This window comes from Anopheles arabiensis, chromosome 3 (genome assembly GCF_016920715.1).
Source record: "Anopheles arabiensis isolate DONGOLA chromosome 3, AaraD3, whole genome shotgun sequence".
In the NCBI taxonomy this organism is placed as follows: domain Eukaryota; kingdom Metazoa; phylum Arthropoda; class Insecta; order Diptera; family Culicidae; genus Anopheles; species Anopheles arabiensis.
In genome coordinates this window covers 49,970,828-49,992,726 of record NC_053518.1, presented here as the reverse complement: position 1 = coordinate 49,992,726, position 21,899 = coordinate 49,970,828, and the positions used below count along the sequence as shown (strand labels likewise).

The window sequence follows — 21,899 nt, the reverse complement described above, 5'->3', positions numbered from 1 at the left end:
ATTTCTTTTGGAAAAAATCGCGTAACGCGTGTGAAATCTGAAAGTTCCGTATCGAGCGTTGGTGGATTTCTGAATAAGAAAAAATCGCGAAAGCGTGAGAAATCATTGTGCTAGTGGGTGTTCTTTGCGTGTGTATGCATTTTGTGTCGCGTATTAGAAATGTCGGTTAGTGAAGATTTTGCCGGTTTCTCTGACGCGTCGGGTTCGAACAATACAATGCAATACACACAAGCAGAAGATCTGGATATGATTATCCTAAAGCGCGAGCGCGACCGAGTCGTGCAATCGTTGACAAGAATCGACACGTTTTTGGCGCAGTACAAAGAGAGTGATTTCCCAGAATTGACGCCTCGTCTCGATCTATTGAACGAGCGTTGGAGGGAGTTTAAGGCTTTGGCTCGAAATATTGGCGCAAAAGATTACAGTGAAGATAACGATGTGCTTTATGGTGAGATCGAAGACAAAGTCATGCTGTTGAAAGGAAAATTATTGGGAAAGCTGCGGGCTGGAGCGGAGATACCGAGTGTGAAACAGAAACGCGTGTGCGATGATAATAATATTGTTCGTTTGCCTCAGTTGACGCTTCCTCAATTTTCCGGAAAATATGACGAATGGCTCCCGTATCACGACATGTTTGTTGTTACTGTTCATGAGAACGAGAAATTGTCGCAGGTTGAAAAGATGCTTTATTTGAAGGGTTCTCTGAAAGGTGAAGCGCTGAAGGTGGTGGATACTTTGCAAGCCTGCAGTTCGAATTATGACGTAGCTTGAGATGCTTTGAAAAAGCGATATTCTAACGAATATATTTTGAAAAAGCGTCATGTTAACGCGATGCTACAATGGCCACGGATGAAAGTCATGAACACGGCGGGTATTCATGGACTTATCGATTGTTTCGAAAGGAACTTAAAAATTCTAAAGCCGCTAGGTAAAGCGACCGAACAGTTGGGATGTTTGATTATTCAGATAATCATTTCAACGCTGGACGAAAGCACTCAACAAAAGTGAAGTTGAAAAAAGTGAGCAATAAACAGTGACGGAACTTGTTACGCACACAGACACGAATAATGGACGCGTTTAAAGTGGATAGGCCAATGACGGTTGGCGAATCTGCAAGTGAACAGCGTATTGCGTAGAATGTGGCTGCAGAAGCAAAGTGCGCGAAATGTGATGGATCACATATGGTGGTCAATTGTGACTTCCGTAGTTTAACGTTGCCGCGTCGCCGTGAAATGGTTGAAGCTAAGAAGCTTTGTCTTAATTGTTTGAGGCAATTTTCAAGGGAATTTTTAAGCAAAGTGTAGGTCGTGTGCGATGCTATATTTACAATCGTAAGCATCATTCCCTTCTGCACGGTGAGAGTGGAAGTGAAAGGATCGGTCCGTCGGTTCGTCAAGAAATTCCATCCTCCAGTGGCATGCAAAATGTGATGGTGAACGCGTCATCGAACAGAAAGTGCACTTCTGTGTTATTGTCAACGGCGATCGTGGGTGTGCGTGCGTGTGGTAACAAATGACTGGCGACAAGAGCATTGATTGATAGTAGGTGTCATGTGAACCTGATGACAAAGGGCTTAGCTGCACTGCTTAAGCTACTACAGCACGAAAGCAACACGACATTATCGGGAGTTGGACATTCGAAAGTGGACATAACGACGTCGGTAACGACTGTCATACGTTCCAAAAGTTGTAACTATCAAGAACGTATGCAGTTTCTAGTGTTGCCGAGAATTTCTAGCTACAGGCCGGTAACTGGAAATCAAATTAGCAGGCAGAATCTCCCGATGAATTTTGTGCTTGCGGATACTAATTTCGATAGTGATGCTGAAGTGGATTTATTGTTGGGTTCCGACTTTTACGCGACTTTTTTGAAACCGGACAACCGTGGTAAAATTAGGCTCGAGTTATCAGCGCTCTCAACATTTATTAGCACTATTTTTGGATGGGTTGCAACTGGAAAAATTCCAGTGGCCATTAAAGGTAGCTGTTACTGGTGACAAATGTACTGGGTTGGACGATTTAATTGAGCGTTTTTGGGTTAACGAGGAAATACGTGAGCCGCTTCAGTATAGTCAGGAAGAAAAGGATTTCGAAGCACATTTTGTGCAAACTCATCAGCAGTATAGTGAAGGAAATATGTGGTGAAGCTATCACTTATGTGTGATTTACAGAACCAATTGGGATAGTCCGGTGCAATAACGAGAAAACGGTTCTTGCAGTTAGAACAACGTTTCAATCGAGACCCATGGTTGAAACAAAAGTATACGGCGGTTATCAACGACTACATCGACAAAGGGATTTTAGTCAAGGTGGCTGCGAACCCTGATTCTGAGGAAGCTCATGGTCATTATTTCTTACCGCATCATCCGGTAATCAAGGCGTCCAGTACCAGTACAAAGGTACGACCTGTGTTTGATGGATCGGCCTCTACCGACGGTGGTAAGTCTCTTAATGATTTGTTAATGACTGGTCCTGTGATTCAGGAGAACTTGTTGGCGTTGTTGCTGAAATTTCGGATGAGGAGCGTGGCATTAGTGGCAGACATAAAACAGATGTATCTGCAAGTCAAGGTGCATCCCGACGACACTCGTTTTCAACGTGTATTATGGCGAGGCTCATCTGTTGAGTCCATCGAAGTCTACGAGTTGCAGCGGGTCACATTTGGACTTGCCCCGTCCTCCTTTCTGGCCATTCGAGTACTGCAGCAATTGGCAATTGATGAAGGGGAAAACTTTCCCTTGGCGAGACAGGCGTTGTTAGAGGACTTCTATGTCGATGACTACATTGGTGGTGCCTCTAGCGAAGAAGAAGCAGTTAGGTTGCAAGCTGAGCTGACGCTATTGTTGAGAAAGGGCGGATTTCATCTAACTAAATGGAATTCTAACAAACCAGATGTTTTATCTAGCGTTTCAGCGGAAGACAGAGCAACATCCAACGTTAAAATGTTTGAAGTTCCAGAGGAGCCAATAAAAACTCTAGGTATCGCGTGGCTACCAGAATCGGACCAACTGTACATAGACTCGAACATTCAGATGAACAACGAGAGCTGGTCCCGTAGAAAGGTTTACTCTTTGGTAGCACGTATATACGACCCTTTGGGGCTGGTGGCTCCTGTGACATCTTGGGCCAAGATAAATATGCAATCGTTGTGCTTAGCAACTGACGACTGGGATGAAGAAATACCGGCTGTCATGCAAGAACGATGGTATGCTTTTCAATCACAACTCGGGTTGCTGAAGGAGGTTAAGTTTTCGCGCCATGCTGTTGTGCATAATCCGGTTGCTGTTCAACTACATTGCTTTTCCGATGCATCTGAAGCGGCTTATGGGGCTTGCGTGTATGTTAGAACGATTGGTAGCAGCGGGGAAGTGGTAGTTGAGTTGCTTGCTGCAAAGTCTCGTCCTGCGCCGCTGAAAAGAGTCAGTTTGGCCCGGTTAGAACTTTGTGGAGCATTACTGGCAGCAAGGTTGCAGAAAGTGGTACGCCAAGCGTTGAGAATTCCAGACGTGGAAACCTTTATGTGGACTGATGCGACAATCGTGTTGCATTGGATTCGAGCACCATCCCATTCTTGGGCTACGTACGTAGCGAATAGGGTATCCGAAATTCAGGAATTGACGCATGGCTACAAATGGATGCATGTGAAGGGCGTTGACAATCCTGCCGATATTGTATCGCATGGAGTTATGCCGAACGAGCTATTAGCATCGAAGCTGTGGTTCCATGGTCCCGGGTGGTTACAACTATCAGAGGAAGAATGGAAGAAGAATGCCAGCGGTGTGTTGGCAATTCCCGAAGAGGAGTTATTGGAACGAAGGAAGAGCTCATTGATGGCCGCAGTAAGTAGCGAGAGCGATGATTGGTGTGATAGGTTTTCCAACTATGACAAATTACTGCGGATCACTGCGTATTGTATGAGATTTATTCGTTGTTGCCAACGAAAGCTGGATCCTAAACACAAAGGTGTTTTGTTGGTGAGCGAGCTAGCAGAGGCGAAAATTCGACTGGTGAAAAGAGAACAACGGATATACTTTGCGGCTGAGATCAAGGAGTTGTCTGGTGGACAAACGGTACGTCCCAAATCATCACTGAAGACATTAGGAGCTTTTTTGGACGGTGATGGTTTGCTCCGAGTTGGTGGCCGCTTGCATCGCGCTAAAGCCATGCAAGTTTGTAGCAGATTTCCGTTGGCGCTACCGAAGAAGTCACGATTTACTAGGCTAATAGCAGAATATTATCATCGATTGGCACTTCATGGTGGGCCAACTGCAACATTGAGCGCACTCAGGAGAGAATTTTGGCCAATTCAAGGACGATCTTTGGTCAATAGTGTTTGCAGAGGCTGTCTGGTATGCTTCAGGATGAATCCCGTGTTAGTTCAACAACCACCAGGACAGCTACCCGTGTCGCGTGCTATGCCAGCTCGACCATTTTCGATCGTAGGGGTTGATTTCTGTGGACCCATTTACTTGAAGCCGGTGCATCGCCGAGCAGCAGCTGAAAAAGCATATATTTCAATCTTTGTGTGTTTTTCAGTAAAGGCTGTTCACATCGAGCTTGTGGAGTCTCTATCAACTCATGCATTTCTAGCGGCGTTTCGTCGGTTTGTGGCAAGACGGGGTTTGCCCAGCGAGGTCTATTCCGACAACGGTCTCAACTTCCAAGGAGCGAGTAAGGTGATCGATGACTTCTACACGTTGATGAACAGCGATTCGGCGGTGGAGGATATATCGAGGTATGCTGTTGGCGCTGGCATTAAGTGGCACTTCATCCCACCCCATGCACCGAACTTTGGCGGCCTTTGGGAGGCAGCGGTAAAAGCGGCAAAACGCGTCCTACTGAAGGTTGTTGGTGATCGGCAGCTGGCGTTTGGGGAGATGTCGACGGTACTGGCACAAGTGGAAGCTCAACTCAACAGCAGACCGCTTACACCGTTGTCGGAGGATCCGGAAGAACTTGATGTATTGACGCCGGGGCATTTTCTAATCGGGGCTCCGATGAACGCTCTACCGGAGCCTGACGTGGGTGATGTACCAATCAATAGATTGAAGCGGTATGAGGAATTGCGTAGAGTGGTACAGAATCATTGGGCGCGTTGGCGTAGGGAATATTTTAGCGAACTACATAACGAACATCAACGTGGCAAGGCAGTAGTAGAGCTAAAGGTAGGACAAATGGTCCTGTTGAAAGAGGATGGGAAGACTCCTCACCATTGGCCAATGGGACGGATTGCTGAGGTATTTCCTGGCACAGATGGCGTAGTGAGAGTCGTTAGTATCAGGACTAGGAACGGCTTGTATAAGAGGCTAGCGAATAGGATTAGTCTTCTTCCGTTTGAGAGAATGAATTAGATAGCATAAAGTCAGGCATTTTGTGAAGTAATGGAAAGAGGTAAATTTGGTAAATTTAGGTGGCCGCTATGTTGGAATGTAAGGGTTATGAAACGGTCATTTTGAATTGTTTGCGGTTGTTTTGTCAGTTGGGAATTAAAAGTTAAATGTATTTTCTGGCAGCACTGCCGATCGACAATTTGTGATTAAGTATGTGTGCGAATAAAGCGGCACTAGCGCATGAAACTCGATACGAGCCGGACGTGTTCTTTACTTTGTCTCCTTTGGCGATCGAAGACGACACAATAAAACACAACGTAGGGCGTAGAGGCGTCAAGGGGGAAAGGAACCAACAAACCATGTTCCAGAACGCAACACTGACTATTATCCTGCTATAGGTTATCAAAAAGTCAGTAAAACCAAGCCCCGATGTGGCGCAGGCAGGCATTTGCCGACAACGGTTGTTGTGGCAAAGAAGAAGATGTTTGACTATTCCGCTATCATTGACCATTTTTACAACCATATAGGACATACGAAAATTTTATTTAGTCATTCTGAACTTATGGAATAGCTTCTATTAAATGTCATGACATGTTCATATGACATATGGGTCTTCCATCCACAGGGCTTACTGTCACGGCTTATTATTGACCCGTGCACTATCTTCTGCAAGACTATCTGTGTACCAAGCAGCCATGGATATCCAGGAGTGCTAAATGCAAATAAAATCAATTGAACTAACTTCATTTAACTTTTTTGCTTCATCACGTGCTCATATAAAAAAAAACCATGGCCCAGGAATGTCCTTATTCCGTGTATATTATTGTCCCATTACGCGCATGGAGGCCCGATCTATGAGAAATATAAACCCATTATATGCATGTTTTAAAGTTGTTCACTTAGTCCTAGTTATGCAGCTCCGATGGTTTCACTTTTTTACATAGACCCACGCATTTTTGGGTTAATGTAATATGAAAAATTGTAATTGTTTAACGTTCATAGAGTTCGATTTGGCAATCCTTTCAAGCAAGCATTTGACTGCATTTGGATTATGGTACAGGAAGCAAGTACATGATAGTTCGAAGCAAGTCTTTTTATTTAAACGTTTTGAACTACACAATAAAAAACTACTACGCATGATAAAATGGATGGAGCGAGGTAGAATCTCCACCACAGAATTATTTAGAATCACTGGGAATAATTTGATAATTTTTGATACACTTTCAACACGTGTGTAGAAGAAAACAATGATGTCTTTTGATATGAATGTATTAATGATTCAATCACTCTACCATTGCTTGATGCCTCGGAGAATGAAAACACCGCAAAGAAATAAAAATCATCCAAGCACCCATAGTTGGTTAGCAAAACCGTTCTATAGTGAGTAACTTTTTCATACAGGAAGATCCTATAGTGAGCAATCGTGTCACCTATGAGCGTAACGTGAGCGTAACGTGAGCGTCACCTCTTACTGCGTTTTGTATAGGGAGATGTTGTATTTGCGCTTCCAAATCAATGTTTGCTTATGTATGCGGACGATATCAAGATTTATGCGACCATTAGAAATAATTCGGACAGCTCGACACTCCAGCACAGCCTAGACGAATTTAGCAATTGGTGCTCTGCGAACTCGCTATCCTTGTGTGTCAATAAGTGTTGCGTGATTAGTTTTACTCATAAAAAAGACCCTATCAAGCGAGACTATAATCATGACTCGTGTATAATACCATGTAACATAGAAACTAAGGACCTCGGTACTATTCTTGACTCATCACTCTCCTTCCGTCAACAATATTCGTACGTCATCGACAAAGCATATCAGCACCTTGGTTTCATTCATCGTCTGACATCTGATTTTAATGACAGTTTCTGTTTAAAACAACTGTTCGTCGCCTTACTTGAATTCAATGTCCGTACTTGAATTCAATGTTGTAACATGGTCTCCGCACATTAACAACTGGTCGACACGAATTGAGCGCATTCAGAAAAAAATCACAAAAATAGCTATAAGAACCTTACGGTGGAACATAGACCAGCCTCTAACATATCAAACTAGACGGCTTCTTCTAGGATTGCAGTCCTTGGAGAGACGTAGGGAGGTAGCACAAGCAGTTTTTGTAGCAAAATTAATAAGGCGAAATTTATGCTCCTGAGCTTCTTCTTAAGATCAATTTGTACGCCCCTGACCACGCACTACGTCCTCGGAATTTTCTGATCAAAATAGACCGGGCCCGTACTTACAGAGGAGCTCATGATCCAATTATTTCAATGTGTAAAGCTTTCAATAAGCTCTACTGCTTTTTTGGCTTCAATATTACCGTTGCCACGTTTCAATATTTATGTCTGTTGTCAAATATATAGCAATAAAGGTTATTTTAAGTATTTTTTTTATCATCTTCAATAAATAATCTTCAATAAATAATCTTCAATAAATAAATAAATAATCTTCAATAAATAAATAAATAAATAAATAAATAAATTGTACCATAAACTCCCACTCCCCCATGGTGGTTTTTCATGGACGCCCAGGAGTTTTGTAGGCTGTGCTCCCACCTATTGTTATTATTATTATAATTTTTATTTTTATTTTTATTATTATTATTATTATTACTATTATTATTATTATTATTTTCATTCTTATTATTATTATTACTATTATTATTTCTATTATTATTATTATTATTATAACTAGAACTATAATAATAATTATAATTATACCCAAACAGCGGTCCTTTGCCGGTACTTTGCGGAACTATAGAGCTTTTTAACAGGCACATGGTACTCTCAGGAACCTTGTAGCTGATAAGCTTGATGTGTATGGTTCATATTGGAACTTTAAGGCTTGTTAAGAAAGCGTACCGAACTTGGTGGAACTTTACAGCTTTTTAATGCATGACATCGGTACGAGGTGGGTCTTGTCAAAGTGTCAAAGACTGGTGCCGTCAATCGTCTCGTTGCTACTGCCCAAGCTAGTTAAGTTATTTCAAGGAGGAATATTGAGTGAAGTGATTGAGATTGTACAGTAAATTGTGTGAAATTTTATATAATTCATGAATGTCAAGGATTTAAAAACAGACAGATGTACACAAACAAAACAAATCCTGTTGTTTATTTCATCGATGACGCTTGCTTGAAAATAAAACACAAAGAAAAATAATCCCAGGCACCGTGGCTTAAGGAAGCTTCTTAGACGCTATTTAGAAGGACCACCTGGAACTTTGATGCTGTTTATCTACTGCAAAAGGCGAATTCAAGCAGCTATCTTTGGCTTGCCAAAATTGGCTGCTTAAGCAATTATGGCTTTTTGGATATTATAATTATAAGGAAAGTCTTCGGCCGTATTGCTATAATTATAATTTTTATTATATTATAAATTATAATTATAATTATAATTATAATTATTAGTACTATTACTAGTAGTAGTATTATTATATCTTCATTACCTTAAAATGAAGATAGCTAGATTGCTCGTGTCCTGATTGTGTACTTTTTAAACCATTACAGTTGAACGTCGATTATCCGGGCAACTCGAGACCGGACGGTTGCCGGTTAATCAAATCCGCGGATAATTGTTCAAGAAACGTCAAATTCATAGAAAAATTATAACATTTACTGATTTTACTAACAATTCAGTTTGAAACAATCGGTTAATCATTAGTAGAATTTTCTGCTTTTAATCAATTACTACAGGTTTGACAACTTTTTATAATCGATAATCGGATAATCGACGTTCTACTGTACTTGTAACTGAAATGTCACGGTAATATGTAATTTTTAATTATGTTATATTTTGCCGGTTAAAAACACCTTTGGTTGAAAATAATTCTTTGGTTTTATACAAAAAAATATTAGTTGTCACTTTAGAGAAAAGTGTAATAAAACCGAGCTATGCGTCATCATCTACATTAAGGCCGGGGGACATTGTTCGTACTCGCTAGTGTAACTTCAATTTTCACTAGCACACCTGGCGGCGGCTAACCGAAGCATTTTTCCAAACAATTTGAAGCCGCTTCAGAAAATATGTTATTTTTCCATGTTTTTTTTTATTTAAATCGGACAATAAAGTTTTGTTCAAGGTAGATACATATGTTTTCTACACATTGCATCCATGTTCGCAATGGAAAACGATGAAAATAATACTTTATTTTGAGATTTAGCACGACCATTCCCTTGATGACCAAAAAAGCTTCATCAGCCGCCGCCAGATGCGCTAGTGAAAATATAAATTACACTAGCGAGTACGGACAATGTCCCCCGGCCTTTAAATTTAGTATTGGTAACATCAGCGCCACTGTGCTACAGCCGTTTATTTATCACTTTGCAACACTTATATCACTTAGATGTAACGATTTTTCTAATTAACTCGCTAAGTTTGATTTCAGTTGATTTCAATTTCAGGTAATATCATATGTTTAATTCTCTTATGTCTTAATTTCAAATGGTTGTTTCAAACGAAAAAAAGAACAAAAAATTTTGTTGAAATGTTTGTTTCAAATAATTTGAAGTTTTAACGTCATATTGAAGTGTAAACGTCATAAAAAGATAAAAGCCCAAACATATACTTTACTAACACATTTACATTATCGGCAGCATGCGTTAGATATTTTACCATGCAGGCTCTACACTCACACAGACAAATTGTGATGATAGCGCATGCGCAACAATTACATTACAAAAAATGAAACAAGGCAGAAACATTGGAATAGAATGTACTGCTTGTTAAATGGATTAATGATATTTGTAAAGCTTTCACAGAAGGTACGTTTTAGTTCTAAATAATTTATATACATCTTGTAACTGTGACCGAACACGTTAACGGTGAATATCGATAGCATTTATCGTTTATCCACAGTTTTATTTGGGAAATGTTGTGTGTATACATCATCTCGATAATGTGTTACTCAACACGCTGGTGTAATAAAATGAATGATATGGTAATTACTTTCGACGCTTACTAGATATCCTGCTTTTTAAAGTGTATATACATAATTTTTTTTGAGAAGTGTAACTTAACTAAACAGTGTAAGTGTCCCAGTAAAATCAACTTTTCTAGAAGATAATATGAAAATATTTGACTAGGATGTAGGTCCAGGATGTAGGTTCTTTAAGATTTCAACAGAAAGTCTTCTGTTTTGCAGCGATTCAACAGTTTGTTCAGTACTGTTTAGCCACTTTGGTATACACCCCGTCTATTACAGGTGAATTTATAATTTATTTACTTTTTTTCATTATCTTGTACATGGAATAATGGGAGTATGTAAGCTCTCTACAGTAATCGGGTAATGCGAATCGATTGATAATGCAGATTGTATAATTACATCACTGCTTAGTATGATATGATGTATATGGTCACACACTATAGCTTAATTCAATACACAGGGTACAGTTAAAGTATTCGATACAGATAAAATATTTTGACAGTCTCACATAAATGGTATGAAAATATAAGTATTCATAATGTTTTCCCTGTGTTTATAATAATACCATGCAGTTTGTTCTTTAAAATCATTATTTAAACCCTACAGAATATGATTGATGGTGTGTTTAAGATATGTGATATAATTTAGAATTCTATAAAGAATAGAATATAATGTAAATGTTATGCTTTTACAGATATAAAACGACGTTAAATTAAATACTCTGCGTTTAGCAAAATTGTGAAATAATCTATATCACCATCACGATGAAATATAAAACATCAAGCCCTTACAAGGGATGTTTTAACACAACAGATAATAGTGTGAGTATATCATCATGCGACAATTATATTACTTATACGCTCTATTCTACAAGTTTGTTTTATTCTTATTTTTAGGTTGAATATTTCTGGAAAAATTCATCAGTGTTTTATCTAATAATTTTGATACTATTTATCAGTAGCGTGAATGGAGCTAATCAGTTGCATATAGGTGGCATCTTTCCTATAGCAGGAAAGGGTGGTTGGCAAGGAGGACAAGCCTGCATGCCAGCCGCCAAGCTTGCTTTACAGGACGTGAATGAAAATCCGGATCTCTTGCCAGGATTTAACTTAACACTACACAGCAACGACAGTGAGGCGAGTGATAGGCAAAACCCCAGTAGTATTACTATTGATAATCGAAAACAAATCTGCTATTTTACAGTGTGAACCAGGCTTGGGAGCAAGCGTCATGTATAATTTACTGTACAACTCCCCTCAAAAACTCATGCTATTGGCAGGGTGTAGCACTGTCTGCACTACTGTGGCGGAGGCAGCCAAAATGTGGAATTTGGTAGTGGTAAATATAATCTATGTCCGTCTATCTGTTATTGTTATTATTATCTATTATTTATATATACTAATTATATTAACCGGTTATAGGGATATGCTACAGATTTTCGGGGACTTGCGCAATGTCAGTAAAGTTCACGGCTATGTCATATTGTGCTAAGTTTGAGGGAAAGCAAAATTGTTTGCAAAATTAACACAATCTTTTGAACACTTTTTGAAGGATTTATTTGCTTATCGCACTAAATGGATCCTATTGCCTATGGCTATCGAGTATTGCCAACGTACGTATTTTCTCAGTTTATTTCATAAGTTTCACATCGCCGTTTTTTGCGAGCATTATTCTCACTAACTCTCTCAAATGCACCTCACGCTACAGATGGCGCTCTCTCCTGTTTCTATTCGTTCCTAAGATGAGTTTTGCCTTCTAATAGGATGAGTCTAATTAACGAAACGTGCATTGATTATTTTAAAATTATTTTATGATTTAAGATTGTTCCTTAATAGATAACCCTCTCCTTATCCACCTTTATCGGACATTCAGTCAATGACCATTTATGTCCGAGATTATTCTTGTTCTTCTTCTTTGGGGCAATAGCGCCACCAATTTTGATGGTTTATGTCTGCCTTAGCCGCTAATAGTCTTGGCCATTTGGTACCAAATCAAAGTGCCCATAGCAGGATGGTCAGTTCTAAGTTTGAGATGGCCGATCCATACGGGGCATGAATCTATGACCATCATGTTGTAAAATTGTACCACTGGACCGATGGAAATTCATGTGTTGAAATGAAGGCCTTATTCCATAGCCAGTTGGATACAAATAATTCAATATAATTAGTTTTAATGAAGGAATACAGACTCGAATAAGTAGAAATATATTATTTCCTTAAGGCTGGGGGACGCTTTTCTTGGTCATGGAGGGAATGGTCGTGCAGAATCTCAAAATAAAGCATTATTTTCATTGCTTTTCATTCCGAAAATGGATGCAATGCGTAGAAAACATGTGTATCTACCTTTAACAAAACTTTTCTTGTCCGATTTAAGTAAAAAACATGGAAAAATAACATATTTTCTGAAGCGGCTCCAAATTGTTTGAAAAAATACTTCGGTCTGGCGCCGCCAGATGCGCTAGTGAGAATTGAAGTTACACTAGCGAGTACGGACGGTGTCCCCCGTCATTTACACTAAATTGTGAAGAATCTTTGTAATAAACTTTTAGTACAGACAAATCAGCGTTCCATGGGAGCTTGGATGTTTTTAGTTTACATCCATATAATACAACCGCTTTGGTTATGGAAAATGCAACGCCGGCTTAGTTATGAGTGTTCTGAAAGGTTAGGAGAAGAATGATACAATTTTAGTCGGATAGTTTAGATATTTTTTTTTACTGAGAAAGAGTTTGTCATCTTACATCAGATACCTAATGTTTCTTATGCATTACATTAGATGCGTGGTAACTTTGAAACTTCCTGGATACTTTTGTTTAAGTTGTGTATTGGACTACCGTCTTCTTTCTTTTTTCTTTCCTTTTTGTATTCTACTGCAACATATTAGCCTTCGGAGCATTTTACTACTATTTTCGGACCGCACGGAAATAATAACTTACTCAGTCGATAGCGTTAGCGTAAGAAAGATATATAAATAATGTTCGAATCATGTTGTGCGTATGTTTATGGTGTATGTGTGTGGATGTTTATGTGTGTATGCTGGTTGATTCAGTACTGAACAATCGAGCAGTACTCCACAAGTCCTTAAAAAATCTTGTGTTTTAGAAGTGACCTACATGTTCCTGCTATAAATAAAAAACAGGAAAAACAAGGCCTAATGGATCCTTAACTGAGATGGATACTTTTAAATTTTTTATGTCAAATTAAACATCCGTCCTACTAGAAAAGCGGTCGGCAAACTTTACGACCGAAAGAGCCAAATTCTACAATAATTTTCGTAAAGTTTCACGTGAAGAGTCAAATTGTTAACCCACCAGCAAAAATGTGTGAAAGTTCTATAAAATATATGAAGGCTAGGCTTTATTCAATAGCAAGCAGCAGGATAGTCAGTCTTATGCAAACGGAATCAATGCCAGAATTAGTAAAGGCAAATGATCTGTTCCAATCAACATTCAATTTATTTCCATTGTTTGCCTTGTATGTTTCCATGACTGGTATGAGTTCAGTTTAAGTACTTACAGTAAACTCTCTCTTATTTGAGAGGCAATGGGACTGTTGAATAAGAGGGGGTTTCAAATTACAGAGGGTGAAAGTGAATGAAAAGTCCATGCAAACAAGAAAGAGACAGAACATTTAGTATGCAGTCTTAACTGTTGCTATAGGAATCTGCGAACACGATTGCCAATTTGAACATACATCGTTCAATAACCATACACAAATAAGAGGGATACATATTTCAGAGGTTCTCCAAATTAGAGGGACAAAAATGTACTGGAAATCAAGGGACTGTGGAAAATGTTCAAATAAGAGAGGTTTTTCAAATTAAGGTGTCAAATAAGAGAGGGTTCACTGTATATGGGTCCAGGACCGGTATAGATGTTTCAGTATAGGTATGGTGTCAGGATCAGTTCCAAAACCGAAATGAAACCAGGATCAGTTGCATGACCGGTCTGATGTCACAATCAGTTCCAAGCCCTGTGTAGATTTAAAACCATTTCTAAGTCCTGGATGCCGATTCAGTTCCAGTACGTATTATGTAAAAGTTCATGGAACTACTTAGTATTAATGTGTATTTTGGATTTAAGAGGCTACCTGCGAATTGCGTTGTCCTTAAAAAACCTTTGCGCGCATCCTGATTCCACAAATATATGGGGGTATGTACCCATAAAGGTCCCAATTAAGTACAGTGAAATCTCTCTAAGGTGAATCGTCTAAGGTGAATGAAGGGATCGTCAGCTTAGAGAGAGTTGAGGAAATGAATGAATGAAGGTATTACAGTTCACGCTCGGTAATTCGCACTTCATTCGCACTTCGGTGGATTATCAAATGTCGTTTTGGTTTGTTTTTTATTTTATTTTTTATTTTTGTCTCGTTCCATGAGTTATTTATAATGTATGATAAATTTTCGTGTTTTACAAAGAAAGCTTATATTAAAACAAAATAGAACGGTAATTATCTTTTTGATCAAATACCACTACTTTTGTTGATTGATTGATTTATTTATTTTCTCTTACTTTTGTCCTGCTCGTGGGATTAACAATCATAATTTAACTTAAAAAACTAAGGGCGGGGTAAGGGTAAAGGCGCAACCATAACAAAGGGGAAAAGGATTATGGAGGGGAGGAAGAGGTGTAGATACGAAGACACGAGTCGAATAGACCGCAGCTGCATTAGCATTTGCTAATATAATGTCAAGTTGGTGTTTACGATGGTTTTTAATCCCCGATAACTGCAGTAGTCCGTTAAAGGACAGGCCTTCGATGAAGGATTTAAGTCCCGTTATGTGGGACTCCGGATAGAGAATTTCGGCTGCCAAAAAGCATATGAAGCTTGAAGGATATTCGCCTTAGGGAAACATTCATCTTGAAGAGAAATAAAATGTATGGAATGATACGGGACCGTTAAAATGTTCATCTTATGGAAATATATTTTTTTTATGAGACTACACCTTAATGAGATTTCACTGTATTCTCTATAATAAAAATCTAGTAAATGTTGATCAGCATTTATTCTTTCTTGCAGTTCTATGGATGTCAGAACTTTTGCTCAGTTAACATCCATACCAAGATCTTTGAAAGAGACCAGGTCGATGCATTTAGAGTAAATTGACTAAAAGCCATGGGAAAAATTTGACATTTAAAGTGAAGATTGTTCATGTTTAGCGATGGACGTTGCTATGAAGTGAACGAGCGTTTTGTTCAGCATTTTGCACTCATTTTCTTTTCCTCATTTGAGTAATTAGAATATTACATGGCTGATACAATCCAAGGATCTCATTTATCATTCGTCGCCGGGTTATAAGCAAAGGAAGGTATGTGTATAGTTCCTGTGTGTGCCGATTGGATGCTTCATTTTACTCCCAGTGGTAAATTGAACGTTAATAGGACTTCTCATATCAAGTGGGGACATGTACTGTGCCGTTTTAAGACTAATAAGCTTTTGGTTCCTCCGGAAAGACCGTTGCAAATGGTGGTGATTCGTGATTACAGAATGGCAAACAATGAAAAAGTCCATCAATGTTCAATGTTCAATACAAAATGGATTCAAATTACTTCTTCATATGTCTCCATGAGTGTTTGGCCACAGCAAATTGAAGCATTAGAATATTCTTTATATAAAATTCGTTCGTCTATTACCCGTTATTTGCAAACACTTTTTCATGAAACTATCAAAAGCGAACTGAAAATGACATCCTAGCAACGGGCTTTGCATCGACCTGTTCTCTTCCAAAGATCCATACTATGGCAATATCTTTTGACTATAGAAAATGCAACGTCGAATACGTTTTGGAAACGATGAAAAGGGAGGAGGATGTTAACTTTGATGTAGTCTCTCTCTAATCTGAGACCTCCACAAATTGGAAAACCACTCTTAGTTGAACATTTTTGACAGTCCCCTCATCTTCAGTACATTTTTGCCCCTTTAATTTGGAAAACCTCTGAAATCCCTCTTATCTGAGTATAGTGTTGCCATGGTTATTGAATGATGTATGCTTTAATCTGTAATCGTGTTGAACTGAATACAATTTTCATTCACTTTCAACCTCTCTAATTGGAAAACCCTTCTTTTTTGACAGTCTCATCGGCAGTTGACTATATATATATTATTTTATATTATACATGTATACACGTATACAGATATATACATACAATTCTGTTCCCTTTTTACTTCCACATGATTTAGCTATGCTACGGTGCTTCCAGTCCAGCTCTATCCGATCGAAGTCGATTTCCAACACTCTTCAGAACACATCCATCTGCTACTGTACATAATCCCACTAGAATTAAGCTGATGCAGAAGTTTGGTTGGTCTAGAGTTGCCATCTTACAACAAGCAGAGGAAGTGTTTATATCGGTAGGATACAGCATTTAAGTCATCGATATGCGATCATCTGATTTCCTTAACCAATTCTACTTAAAGACAGTGGAAGATTTAGAAACAAGATGTAAAGATGCTGGCATCGAAATAGTAACAAGACAATCATTCCTTTCTGATCCTACGGATGCAGTACGGAACTTACGGCGACAGGATGCTCGTATTATAGTGGGATTGTTTTATGTGGTTGCTGCACGTCGTGTACTATGTGAGATGTATAAACAACAGCTATACGGGAGAGCATACGTATGGTTTTTTATTGGTTAGTAATTTATCTTTTTAATAAGTAGCTTTGTATGTCACCTTCTTTTTATATGACTATCCTAACGATCCTTTAAGGGTGGTACGAGGATAACTGGTACGAGGTGAACCTGAAAAATGAAAACATTTCATGCACTAAAGAACAAATGAAAATAGCTGCCGAAGGCCATTTGACCACTGAAGCACTAATGTGGAACCAGAACAATCAAAAAACAATCTCAGGAATGTCATCGGAAGATTTTCGGTATGTTGACAATATACCCAAAACATTTATCAATAGTAAGATGCACACACTAACTTTGATATAATTTAGGAAACGTTTGAATGCTGCATTGATTGAAGAGGGATATGACATCAACCATAACCGGTACCCAGAGGGATATCAAGAAGCTCCACTCGCCTACGATGCAGTATGGAGTGTGGCCCTTGCATTCAACAAGACGATGCAACGGCTTACCGAGCAAAACTCGGGAAAAAATCTTAAAGATTTTACATATACCGATAAGGAAATAGCGAACGCTATTTATGCCGCCATGAATTCCACACAATTTCTAGGCGTTTCAGTGAGTAGAACATTACACACAGCATATAACTACCGATTAGATTTACTTTTATCCAATATCTTATTTTCCTCAACAGGGTGTGGTTGCCTTCAGCTCTCAAGGCGATCGAATTGCATTAACTCAGATTGAACAAATGATTGATGGCCAATATTACAAGTTGGGTTACTACGATACACAGGCTGATAATCTCACCTGGTTTGACAAGGAAAAGTGGGATGGAGAAAAGGTTAGCTGTTAATATTTGTCGTTTTTAGTATTTTGAATGCGCGAATGAAAAATAATTCGTACCATTCTTGCAACTTGTAGGTTCCACAGGATCGAACGATTGTACGAAGGGTTTTAAGAACAGTTTCATTGCCACTGTTTATCTGTATGAGTACAATATCGAGTTTTGGCATATTAGTGGCGGTAACTCTGATTGTGTTCAACATTTGGCACAGACATCGAAGGTAACTGTTATAGCCTTAACATTCTTTTATTAACACAGAACATTGTTCCGTTTTGATTCGCATTTTTTTGATTGAGGAGGAACGGTACAAAAGGCCGTATTGCTTGATTTATTATTATTATTATTATTATTATTATTATTTACATTTACATTTTAAACAACTTCAAATTCGAGAAATTACTCGTGCTTTAACTTAATTAATTGACTTATTGGTTTTAAACTATTATCGTGCTAATAGTAAAGGCTATCTTATATATCTGTCAGCTTACCATCGGCGTTGTTTGCAGTTTTTCGTAGTTAATTGCCATTAATTTAAGCCTGATCCAATTTTTACATCTGAATCTATTGTTGAGGTAGTTACGATCAACGTATTTTATAATACTACAATACCGTCAGAATTCAATAGATGAACGCTTTTTGGTTGGAATGTTTTACATGATGTTTATAGTTGGCAGGTGCTAGTTCAATTATAAAGCATAAGCCTTGTTTCCACGGAACGATTGCTGCTTGAAAACTTCAGTCAAAATCACCGTTACCCATGGCAACTGATATGATCGTCCATGTCCAGACCTATAAGGAAATAATGTTACATTTTTGTATGGAAAATTGGCCAACTATAAACACACACATTCTACCAATACGCAAAACTCGTCCCTCCTGACATTCTATAGTTGGCAGGCAATCGAAGATTTTAAATAATATACTTTATTTTTGATGATAGCTATATTTGGCATGACCAAACTTCATTTATTACACAAAATATTTGCTAAACTACACCAATTCAACTTGCAGGGTTATTCAGTCGTCACATCCAGTTTGCAATACTATCATGCTGTTTGGTGTTATTATATGCCTCGTTTCTGTCATTTTGCTTGGTATTGATGGACAATTTATAACCGCTGAAAACTACCCTAAGGTAGAGTCGTACTTTCAGGATGCTTTAAAAAGAGAGCAATTGAAATTATTTCTTTTTTTTCTTTTTTTGCAAACAGGTATGCCAAGCACGAGCATGGATTCTCTCTACCGGTTTCACCTTAGCGTATGGAGCAATGTTTAGCAAAGTTTGGCGTGTGCATCGCTTTACAACGAAAACTAAAACAGACCCTAAGGTTCGGTGATTGAGTGATTGAGAATGAAACTAAAGAGGAATAATGTGATTTCTTACTCAATCTTGTAGAAAAAAGTAGAGCCGTGGAAACTTTATACTATGGTATCGGGACTTTTGGCAGTGGACTTGGTGATACTACTCACCTGGCAAATGCAGGATCCTCTTCAAAGACGACTGGAAACATTTCCACTGGAAGATCCGATTTCATCTAATGATGACGTTAAAATACGACCGGAGCTGGAACACTGCGAGAGTCATAATAATTCAGTCTGGTTAGGTAAGAACATACAATTCATCTTAATAGAAACATAAACATGGAAATCCTCATATTATGTATTTAATTAAATAAGTGAAGTTTCTATAAGGTCGAGGGGACTTACACCTTAGAACAGCATTAATCATACACTGCTTCTAACCCAAAAGCCCAAGATAATTTTGATAACATTTTTCTTTCTGTCAATACATCCTTGTATTTCCAATTTATAGCCGAGATGAAATGTCTTTGTTTTTTGCGCTTTAAAAATTAATCAGCCATAGTTTTTGTAACTTTCCATGGAACGATTGTTTCATGGCGAATTGTATCCCTGATATATTTTCACTGTTTTGAAATCATTGAAATCAATTTGATACATGTTCTTTTATGTGCTGGGATTCTAAAATTAAATTTAAGTACCAAAATACACAGTTTTTCTTTGCACCCGTCAAAAGATTGCATGCAAGGATTGATAAAAAGTTATGTTTTATTTCCCTCAATTTAGATGAGAATAATTGGAAAATTTTAGTTTAATTTGTGTCAAATTGTTGGATTACAATGCAGACGCACACTAACAACAATTTCCTAACCGCGAGGCCACATGAGGTGAAATATACAGCGAAATGAACTATTTGACAGGCGAAATATCTGACGGATATAGCATCACAGCAACCAGCTGATGTGCAATTTAAACCAATAACGTGCACAATATCGTAATTAAATCAATTAAATAACTTCAATATCGAGTACTTCGGTAATTTTGAGTCAACAATTCATAATTTCTTCCATTTAGGCTTAAGAAGATATTATTTTTATTTCTGTATATTTCACTTCATGTAGCCACGCGGTAACGCTTTCGCTCGCCGAAAGGGTGGACCGAAATCAGTCGACCGAAAAAGGAGCGTTACAATGGATTATACTTCAGCTGACAATTTTTTCGTTACGTTTCGTATTTTTTCGGTTTGTCGTGCAGCGGACAGGAGTTTTCAAGCAGATATCGTTCCATGGATACAACGATATTAAATACAGTTGTGGTATGTTTGATGACTGTTACGGTCGCCATGTGGTATGTTTTGAGATAGTCATGGTATGTTCGATTTTGGGTCCATCGCAATGTAGTAACTTTGAACTCGCGTTGGCCAGGGTGGCCTTCAAACATCGTGTAAGGAAGGTCATCGTTTGCCTTACCTTGGGTAGGGGGACATAACTAAACTCTTTAAATGAGAAGTCGATAGATATAGGATGGGCATAGTCCTATCCTGACAGTCCGAACGAATCTGACCTGTCATGATTGGAGTTGGTTTTATTTATGTTCAAAAGAAGTAAAGGGTTTCTCATATTTGGTTCCGGGTTGTATGTCGAAAAGTTATTGTTTTCACTCAGCTAGTTACGTTTGTCTTTTGTTGACAAGAACGATGGTTCTTGTCACTAAGTTCCTGTTTTGGGTTTAATGCTTATACTGTTCCTGCTTTGGGTTATAATGCATAAACTGTTCCTGCTTATGGTTAGGGCCGGTCTGATGGTACAGTCGTCAACTCGAACGACTTAACAACATGCCCATCATGGGTTCAGGCCCCGAATAGACCGTGACCCCATACATAGGATTGACTATCCTGCTGTGGTAACAATAAGTCACTGAAAGCCAAGCTCACTTCACTAGTGGGTACTGGCAGGCCTTGACCGATAGCGGTTGTTGTGCCAAAGAAGAAGAAGTTCCTGCTTATGTTATACGTTTCGGTTGGTTCTGTTAAGTGTGTCACAATTGTTTTTATATGAACCTGGTGTGACCTGAGCTCTTCTGATTGCGTGGCTATGGTATGATCTGATTTACTGAATGTGTAATGAATGTGTTACAATAGTGTGGTTTGGCTTCCAAAGTTTGTGTTACAATATGTCTATAGCTGATAGTGTGTATTATAATATTTTATGTATAGCAGATATGCTACACAGTGAAATCTCTCTAAGGTGAATCTTCAAGGGACCGTCAGCTTAGAGAGATATTCACGTTTTGAAAAAAAAAACTGATGAAGGTGTTGCTGTGTTGCTATGTATCCAATAAACTACTGAAAAACATGGTCTCCTTTGACCAATATTTTTATAAACAATCATCAATACAATCATCCAAAAATTCATCTTAACGAATTTTGGCTGCCAAATCGCAAATGCATTAAAGGCATTATGGCATTATATGTCTCTTCTGGGAATATGGGAAATATTCATCTTGCAGAGACATATAATGTATGGAATATGAAAGGACCGTCAAAATGTTCATCTTAAAAAAACAATTCATCTTGAAGAGACTACATGTTAGAGAGATTTCACAGTATTTTATTTGAGATTTAACCAACGATCCAAGAGTTTTCCACGTTGGTGAAAAGAGCTAAATATTGAAATAGAAGTTTAAGGCCGCTGCCAAACACACCAAAACAACCACCGTAACGAAAAAAAATACAACCGAAAAATAACGCTTGTTATTGTAAGCAAAATACAACCGAGTTTTTCTTTGCTCAATTTTGATGAGAATAATTGCAAAACTTTAGTGATATTTGTGTCAAATTGTTAGTTTGCACAACAGAAACAAACTAACAGCAATTTCATTTGAATTTGAATGCGCCGACGGGTGGATCGAAATCGGTCGATCGAAAAA

At 38.4% G+C, this 21,899-nt stretch overlaps 1 protein-coding gene across 5 annotated transcripts in view; it reads left to right on the top strand.

Moving 5' to 3' along the window:
• The first annotated feature begins 10,006 nt into the window (after positions 1–10,006).
• LOC120900478 (gamma-aminobutyric acid type B receptor subunit 1) overlaps positions 10,007–21,899 on the top strand; it is a 31,460-nt gene continuing 19,567 nt past the window's right edge. Inside the window, exons 1-14 of one of the 5 annotated variants that reach the window (XM_040307526.1) lie at positions 10,051–10,087; positions 10,162–10,263; positions 10,943–11,069; positions 11,145–11,384; positions 11,452–11,586; positions 16,428–16,598; positions 16,665–16,881; positions 16,959–17,124; positions 17,194–17,443; positions 17,520–17,669; positions 17,750–17,892; positions 18,684–18,807; positions 18,884–19,000; positions 19,069–19,276. In XM_040307526.1, coding sequence (XP_040163460.1) covers positions 11,013–11,069; positions 11,145–11,384; positions 11,452–11,586; positions 16,428–16,598; positions 16,665–16,881; positions 16,959–17,124; positions 17,194–17,443; positions 17,520–17,669; positions 17,750–17,892; positions 18,684–18,807; positions 18,884–19,000; positions 19,069–19,276 — 1,978 coding nt within the window. In that variant the 5' untranslated portion in view covers positions 10,051–10,087; positions 10,162–10,263; positions 10,943–11,012. Of the gene's footprint in view, positions 10,088–10,115; positions 10,264–10,429; positions 10,528–10,942; positions 11,070–11,144; positions 11,385–11,451; positions 11,587–11,669; positions 11,861–16,427; positions 16,599–16,664; positions 16,882–16,958; positions 17,125–17,193; positions 17,444–17,519; positions 17,670–17,749; positions 17,893–18,683; positions 18,808–18,883; positions 19,001–19,068; positions 19,277–21,899 lie in introns of those variants that run through there. The other 4 variants (XM_040307527.1, XM_040307530.1, XM_040307528.1 and 1 more) reach the window with 4 other exon arrangements.